The sequence below is a fragment of the Apodemus sylvaticus genome, chromosome 4 (genome assembly GCF_947179515.1).
Source record: "Apodemus sylvaticus chromosome 4, mApoSyl1.1, whole genome shotgun sequence".
NCBI classification, from domain to species: Eukaryota; Metazoa; Chordata; class Mammalia; order Rodentia; family Muridae; genus Apodemus; species Apodemus sylvaticus.
Window position 1 is genome coordinate 127,636,333 of NC_067475.1, and position 8,838 is coordinate 127,645,170.

Sequence of the window (8,838 nt, forward strand, 5' to 3'; positions counted from 1 at the left end):
AAATGTACTACTCCACTTCCCCTTTGGAGCATCACAGCTTGAACAAGCTCACAGTGCCCACATGAGCCTAGAGCTGAACACTCACCTTATATTTTACACCTTAGTGGAATTTATGAATTCATCTCATGGCTGCCTGGAAGCTGCAACTGAGTGTTCCACCTACTACTAGTCCAGGTAGCAATCAAAATTCCAAGCATATTCACCATCATAAAGTCAACAGCTGTTAGGTGAGCCAATTACTTGGTTGGGGGACATCGAGATGATAATGTCTACATAAGTCTTGACGCTCAGAAAGCAGCATTTGCTGATTCGGAAAAATCACAGCAGAGGTTTAACTCTAGATCAGACGTGTTTTTCGTGAGTAGCCCTCAATTTTGTTGTTTTTGTTTTATGAACAGTCACACATCAGAATGCTGTTGCTGATGATATTGTTTGTTTGTTGTGGAGAGCCTCCGAAAGGGAAGGCATTGCCCCTTGTGTTATGGATGGAGGGAGCCAACTCTTCCGCCAGGCCTCTAAGCCTCCCTCTGTGGGACAGACTGCCCAATTCCTGGTGTACTTGGTCTGCTTGGGTTCCTCAGTGGCCTTCCATCATGGAGCAAAGACCATGTCGGAGACTCCTTAGGAGATCCTTCCTCAGAAGTCCATGTGGGAAGGGGACACTTTACTGTAGTTTGTGGAGAGGAGGAATGTATTACTCAGTCTTTTCTTTTAATGAGTTGACAAAAACTAACTTTAGCAACACAAGATGAACCAATTCATTCAAAATTAACCCTTAGGGAAGCTGGCAGAGAAATTTCCTTGCGAATCCAGTGGTCTATCTATTAATGGACTGGAAGCCTGAGGCTTGTCTGGTGGCTTGCTGGGTTGCTCGATGATGCTGAGGCTTGTGCCTGGGCCTGCGGTGGTCTGTGTGCATCCATCTCAGGGTTCACACTCTGACATGCCTGCAGAGTAATGTGCAGGACGCAGGTACAAGTTTGCATTCAGATACATGGGAGGTCCAGGCAAGGGGACTTCAAGTTCAAAGCCTGTTAGGATTCAAGTTGAAAGCCAACATGGGCACCCTGGTGACACTGTCCGAAAATAGTGCAGACTGAGAAGAGCCTTGGTGGCGAGGGTGGCACTGCCTCGCCATGCCGCCCTCGTGTTCTCAGTGCGAGTGCGAGTGCTCTGTGCTTGTGGGGCCCTGCTGCTTGGAGACAGGGTTTGGAGTGGTGAGAGAAGTGGAGATACTATCCGTCCTGTTGGGAATTCTAGGTGGTCATTGAATGCTGTGCTTTGATTATTTATGTTTATTTAGTCTGCCAAGTGTGGAAAAAGGCAAAATCTATTCTTTCTCCATGAAATCCTAAAGGATCAAAGTGTGAAGGTATGAGGAAATCTTTAAAAAGTAGAAAGTGTCATTTCGTTTGAAGGTTGTTGCTCTCTAGTCATTTTTAATATTCTTTCTTTGTTTCATTTGCCACTGTTTGAAGCCCATAGGCTTTGGTCATCTTTGTTTCTCAAGAAACAAAAGCCCACTTTCACTACCGTCCATTGGCTGCTTGTGTTTGTCTCTACAAAGCAGGTAGAATTCTGCACAAAAGGAGTCAGGGGCTGAAGGTCAGATTGTTCTTGCTTACTTGCCTTAAAGTTTGTATTTAACCCTAATTTAATGAACTTTTGAATTGTATTCTGTAAGTAGAAACTATTTTAAATTTATTTTTCTAAATGTTTAATAGTCCTTGAATGTCAAGGCATTAATATTGACCAGTGCTAGATTATTAATTTTCTTATATAGAAGACACATTTGAGGGAACAAAACAATGTATTATTGGGTGAATAATTAAACCATAAGTATATCTATTCAGTGAGGAAAAAAAAACATAGTCATTTAGTTATACACAATGCTTAATAACTTAAGCAACACACACCTGTTATCTTCATGGCCAAACCTAAAAAAGCTACTTAAACACTTGGGAAAACCATCCTAGCTCCACAGACTAGACCTTTCGAAGAATGAGCTTCCTATTCTAGTCATGTTCACAAGAAGTACAGTCGGGAATGCAGGTTGCTACTCATGGAGCTAAGGTGTTCTGTTTGGTGAGACCTGGTCTCCTGTCTCAGATGGTGCTGGTACTTTCCAGCTCTTAAGTTGGGGTTTCCTAAATGATTTCAAATGAGAACAGGTGCAGTTGTCTTTCACTTACAGTTGTTTAAGATATTTTTACTCTGGCCTTCTTTAAGTTAGGCAGTACTTTATCCTAATAGCCCCTTTATTAAATTAGTCATTCCCATGGGCCTGGGAGATGACATAGTGGATGAAGTGCATGCCTGACCTGAGTTTGGGTCTGAGACCCAAAGCAGGATGCAGTAGTGGCCCCACAGCCATGCACACATGGGCAGATTGCCCTCTGACTACACTTGTTCAGGGCCACATCTTTTACACATAAACATATAACACATGCATAGAAATAAGTATCATTCTTAACAGTCAGACCAGTAACTGGCTGCTTATAAGAATGGAGCCTCTAGCTGGTTTTAAAACTGTTTCCTCAGAGTGATTCTTGCTATCTGTAGAGGAGCTCATAAACTTGAAATTGTCTTTGTAGAATTACATGTTTTAGAAATCTTCTTATCATTTATAACTTTTTAAGAAACATTTTGAACAGAAAGATATTTTTGGGCCCCTTCTGCCATATCAGATGTAAGCAGTTAAATCGTAAGGGTGTCTGTCAGAGGGAAGAAGCATTTGCTACATGTGCTGAGGGACTGAGTCTGGATCGCCAGCATCCACATTAAAAGCAAGGCCCAGTTGTGTATGCCTGTCGGCTCATGCTAGGGAGGTGAGAGGTGGGGTTCCTGGAATTGTCTGACCCAGCCAGTTGAGCCAAATCAGTGAATAATTAGACAAGCTGTCTCATGGAATAAGGCAGAGAGATTGAGCTGGCGTTCATACACACGTAAACATAGAGTTTTGTTACAGTTGTTTTTTTGTTTTAAGAACTTCATACAGGACTAGGATATGTTTGATCAAATCCAGCCTCCCCTCTGACTCCTCCTTTATCCCCACTGCAGCTCTTTGCTCCGGATTTAATACTCACTGTGGTCATGTAGTGCCGCCAGTGTGTGCATGGCTGTGGGACCACCTGCTGGAGTGGGGGTAGGGAGCCTCTCGTGGGCTGTTTCCCACCCAGCCCTCCTTCCGTGCCGTACACATTTCTGAAGTGAATGTATTCTCAGTAAAAAGCTTTACTTTGGTAAAAGAGAAATTTCCAACAAATCTCTGATTATCTCATCCAGAATTTCCTTTTTTTTTGAAGGTTTTAAGGCTGTGTACCAAAAGCAAGTCACGGAGCAAACCTGATGTTCAGACACATTCTCAAATGGTGCCAGGCTCTAAGTTGTCTTTTCTCTTTCAGCGGGTCCATATGGCATCTTTGCTGGCAGGGACGCCTCCAGAGGGCTGGCGACATTCTGCCTGGATAAGGATGCACTTAGAGATGAGTATGATGACCTCTCAGATCTGAACGCAGTGCAAATGGAGAGTGTTCGAGAGTGGGAAATGCAGTTTAAAGGTAACTTCATTTGGGAAAGTCTTTGGAAGACCACACTATTTGCTATTGCACATACTGCAAAGGACACAGTCTGTTTTCATTTCCATCATTATTGGGATTTATGCTGCTGAATATTGATGTAATTGTTACATGTGGCAGTTCGGTTGAAAGTCTGTATTTGAATTTATACTTAGCACCAGGCATGGCAGCACATGCCTGTGGGCCCAACAGTCTCAAATTGTGGTGCTTTTAAGTCTTTTAAGACTTTTTGTTTGTTTGTTTGTTTGTTGGTTTTTGGATTTGGTTTTTTTGAGACAGGGTTTCTCTGTGTAGCCCTGGCTGTCCTGGAACTCACTCTGAAGACCAGGCTGGCCTCGAACTCAGAAATCCGCCTGCCTCTGCCTCCCAGAGAGCTGGGATTACAGGTGTGCACCACCACTGCCCTGCAAGACTTGTTTTTTAAGGAATGGTTTTGTTTTGGTAAATACAGGCTTCTATTTAAAACAAGCTGAAGGGTTAGGGTGTAGCCTAGTAGTAGATTGTGCATGACCTCCTGTGCCCTGGGTTCCAACCATGAATTATTGGTTAATTAGTGATATCAACACTAATGGTAAAGTGTAGCAAATGACGTAATTGTCCTTAACTTTGAGTGGTGCGGAAGGAATGCTGTCCCCTCTGTCGTGCCCCTCAGCATCAGTTCTTACCTCCCAGGGATGCTGCCTGAGCCGCTCATCCACTGGGTGTGCAAGCAGCCCCGTGGGCTTTCTGGCCCTGTCTGGTTCTCCTGTGTGCAGAGCCCACATTAACACTCCCCACATCAGTCAACTCCGTCTCGGTTTAATTCAGTTAGCCTAGGCTTTCTTTCCAGACAGAAAACAAACAGGTTTTACCTGTATACAAGGTTCTAAATTGAACAGACATGTCAGAGTGACAGAGCTAAGGAGAGAGTGGGAAAGAGGGCTGGTGTGGTAGAGGGGCCTGCGCCTGCCGAGCCCAGACACATCCTTGTCCCTTCCACAGTGGCACATTTTTCTCCAGAATAGATTTCAAATCTGTGTACCCTGTGGCTCTCCACCCCCCACCCTGTGTGCTGCCATCAGCCGGTGGTCCGTCATCCTGAGCGTCTCCATTTCCTTCTTTGTGGTTTATATCCCAAAATGTTAGCAGGGGGTGGGGGTGGGGATGCGGGTGCGTGTGGGGGGGGTGCTAGGTTGACCTCAAACTCATGGCGGTCCAATGCTGGGACTATGTGTATGAACCACTACATCTGATTACAATAGTTTTAGCTTTAATATTTTGGGTTATTGGATTGGATTTGACCTGATCGGATTGGAGGTGCAGCTCAGTGTAGGACACCTGCATGAAGCCATCTGGAGGTTCCACCCCTGCCACCAACAAACAGAGCAGCCACATCCCAAAGCTCATATTGTAAAGCCAGTCTGGACAGCTCTGAAACAGTCCATGTGTGTACACTTAAAAAAATCCAAGTGATGCTGATAGTGTCAGATTAAGACCCACTGAGGCTGATGCTGAACTCTCCTTTAAGGAGCAGCCCTGAACCTTGTCAGATCCCACTGCCTCATGTTCAGACCTTGTGTGCATGTAGGTGAAGCTCTGGAGGAATTCGGGTGTGCCGTGTCTTCCTGCAGTACAGTGGAATCCTGAGACAAGCTGAACACTGATGACTTTGTTTTGGTGTGTCTTTCAGAAAAATACGATTATGTGGGCAGACTCCTAAAGCCAGGGGAGGAGCCGTCAGAGTACACAGACGAGGAGGACACCAAGGATCACAGTAAACAGGACTGAACTCTGTGAACACCAAAGCCAGGGGCCTTCAGAACTGCAACTCGTCCCCCTTCCGAGAGTGTCCAGGCTGGGTGTGACGCTCCTGCCGTGAGGAGCGTCTCACCAGAGCAAACAAGATAACCTGCCTGCCCGACTGAAGGTCTGAGTGAACAGATCACCTGCCTGCCTGAAGGCCTGAGCAGGAGCATTGGCTGTGCTGCCAGGTGACGTTGGTGCAGTTGGTTGTCATGTCTGGGGCCTTCATCATCCTGAAAAGGAGACAGGACCTTCTCAACAGCAACAAAGTCACCGGGTTGTTCTCCCCTCCCCCTCCCCTTCCCCATCTCTTTTCTCTCTTCCCTCCTTTCCCCCACCCTTCCCATGTCTCTCTTTTAAAACAAAACAAAAAAGTATCAAAGACAACCAGATAGGTATTTCACTCAGTGTGCAGATCTCTGGAAAGCAAGGGATCCTGGTTCCCAGCCGTGTTTTATTTGTGTTAAGGGAAGAGCCCTGGGCGGGGAGAGGGGTTGCATCTTCATTTAAGAAGTTCAGGCTACTGAAACATTCAGACATGAATTCCCAAACTTTTCTTTCTGGGCTTTGTCAGGGAAGAGGGAAAATGTCCTTCTAAGAAAGATTTGGAAGTCAGAAGGATTTCCAGTGGATTGAAGTCAGCAGTTCCCAGCTAATTTGAAACCAGTTTTATTTCTTTCCCTTCTTCCGCTAGGTCAAATCAATATTAATTGTGCCTTATTTCACTTCCATAAACTTGAATTACTTTTTGGGAAAGCCCCTCTGAATTGAGAAGTCACTACAAGCGGCGTTGAGGCTGAGGCTGATGTCATTCTGGGCGTAGACTGGACGAGGCGCGCTCAGCGGTAGTTGCCGCGTGTTAGAACATGGCACAGCTACAGCGCGACGGCCACACACAGCCCCTGTGCTTTTTTCTTTTCCAAGAAAAATTGAAAAACAAACAACTCTTCCCCAGCAGCTGCCTAACTTTCAGAGTCTGACCCCCCCCACACACATACACACGTCCCTGGTATGGGTGAGTGGGGCCGCGGTATGAATGTCGTCTGTGTGAGTGAGTCTGGATGTCCGTGAGAGCACCTTGGGAGGGACTCTTCCTGCGATGCTGTAAATACGAGGACCGTTTTAATAAAGCATGTACCATAAACCAAATAAGCTGGAGTTGGACTCTAAGTGCAGAGCCGTGAGCCAGTGTGTCATACACTACTACGACTGCAGTTAATTCAGGATGGGGGGAATCCTCAGAAATGAAAGTCGGGCCCTGACTAGCCAAGCTGTACGTGTCCCATGCTCAGTGTGACGTCCACGGTAAGTCCACCTTGGTGGGCGGTTCAGGGAAGACGCTCAGGCCTCGCTGCCACTGTGTGCTGGAAGCAGCAGCTTCCAAGCAGGAACTGACGTGAAATCACAGTATTGTGCCCATAGCCAGTAAATCCCTTTCTTGTTAGTTGAAAAAGTTCTATTTCTAAGCCTGCTTAGGTCAGGCTTTGACTTCATTATTATGGATTCTTGGTCAGGGACAGACTGCTCTCACAGAGAAAAGCCCCCAAATAGGTGACACTAAAGGACGTGTTGGGTGCACTGCAAACAGAAGTCCAGAAGGTGCGACGGGAAGCAGAGGGTGCGGGGTGCTACGCTCTTAGCATGTTGGCAGAATCTCCAAAAAAGGGTGGTTGTCACAGATCCTGGCTGAAGAACTCTCATGGAGGCTCAAGAGTGTTGGTAAATGCTTCCTTTTTTATGTAAAATATTTTCTAAAAGCAAATTGTTATATATCTATCTATCCTCTGATGTAGTAAATTGGTGTATCTGAACCTTTGAGCCTGAAGGCTGATGATCTGCATTTGTGGAATCCCCAGGTATTCATGCAGTAAAAACAATGCATTTTATTCTTTAAAAGGAAGTGGTTTTGTGTTTTGGACTTTAAATAAAACTGTGTTCTGTAGATAATTTCTTAATTCCAGTCAAATGTCTCATTGGTAGGTAGTGTGGTGCCCAGTCCTGGAGGGTCTGTAACCGGCATGGTTCTCCACATTGCCTGACTGGTGAGGGTTTTAAAACGTGGGTTTTGTTTGTTTGTTTGTTGGGCTTTTTTTTTGTTTTTTGTTTTTTTTCTTTCTTATTCTTTTTCTTATGCTTCAGTATTAGAATTCAAACCCAGGTCTTCACATACTGCTCCAAAGTATACATCCTTCCTACCTACTGAGCCTAAATCTGTTTGTGATTCCTCCAATCATGCTTAAGGTTGGACATGGAGAAACACGCAGCATTCATCTTTTGAAATTGTGTGGTCCATATTTGCCATACAATAAAAGTCAAACTTATAATTTGTGTCTAATTCTGTACATTTTCATATATGTGTATATATATTTAATTATACTTAACTATGTGCATGGGGGTAGGTCAGAAGTGGGTTTCTGATCCCATGTTACTGGGATTACTGTGGTTGTAAGAGCATGTGGGTGGTGGAATTCAACTCCAGTGCTTTGGATGGGCACCAGTGCTCTTAGTCACTGATCCATCTCTCCAGCTCCTTACACTTGGTTTTGTATTCTTCAGCTTTAGAGTTCTGAGTAGTCATTTCATATACTACCAAATAATGGCTTTAGAAAACAGAAATATTTGGATATCACTTAGACTTTGGTTTCTGGTACACCAAATTGGCTCTATACAATTTTTGTTAAATGAACTTGAGAACTGAGAAAGTAAGCAGTATAAACCAGGATACCAAGGCTTCACAGAGCGCCAAAGCACATCTCAACAGTGTCTCTTAGTTCTGCCTGTTGGGTTTGCAATTAAGAATTTGTTGCTACAAGAAGAGAAGCGTAGGGAAGAGAAAAACTCAGGAAACCGTTTAGGAAGAGTGGACCATGCAAGTTTACGATCTAGCAGGAAGCCCTGCTAGTGACAACTGGCTGCAGGCAGACACTCCAGCAATGCAGCCTGGACCTGAGCAGCCAGGTGACCAGGACAGCTTAGCCTTACTATGCTCCTTCCTACTGTGGCCAGAGTCATCACAGGCGGCACTCCTCACAGAGCCTAGATGATACCAGTGAGAACTTGGAGAACAAGCGAAGAAACACTTGAGTTTGGTCGACAGGCTGGAGAGGGTTCCCTGGCTCAGAGCATGTACTGTTCCTGGCACAGGATGACTAGCACCCATGTTGGATGGATCATCACTGTCCACAACTCCAGTACTCGGGGACCTGATACCCTCTTCCGGACTCCGTAGGCACCTGCGTATGTGCACATTTACACGCACACACAGAACTGAAAAACAATAATGATTTAAAGAACAAACTAAAGTGTGATAAAGGTAAAAGGAAACTGCCCGGACCAAATGAGTTTTCCTGGGGAGGGGGGGAAGCTTCACCTGTGGGGAGACAGTGGGGAGATAGATCTTTGCCGAGAGTTAGAGGAGTTAGGACATATCTCACATAAGAAAGTTCCTGAAAAGGTATACGTGTGGAAAGTGCCTGGG

General features: G+C 45.2%; 1 protein-coding gene across 2 annotated transcripts in view; it reads left to right on the plus strand.

Moving 5' to 3' along the window:
• The window catches only part of Pgrmc2 (progesterone receptor membrane component 2), a 29,617-nt gene extending 22,310 nt beyond the window's left edge, over positions 1-7,307 (plus strand). The window contains exons 2-3 of one of the 2 annotated variants that reach the window (XM_052180576.1): positions 3,405-3,560; positions 5,248-7,307. In XM_052180576.1, the coding sequence (XP_052036536.1) occupies positions 3,405-3,560; positions 5,248-5,345 (254 nt within the window). In that variant the 3' untranslated portion in view covers positions 5,346-7,307. The remainder of the gene's footprint in view (positions 1-3,404; positions 3,561-5,247) is intronic. The other variant, XM_052180575.1, reaches the window with a different exon arrangement.
• Positions 7,308-8,838: the final 1,531 nt, after the last annotated feature.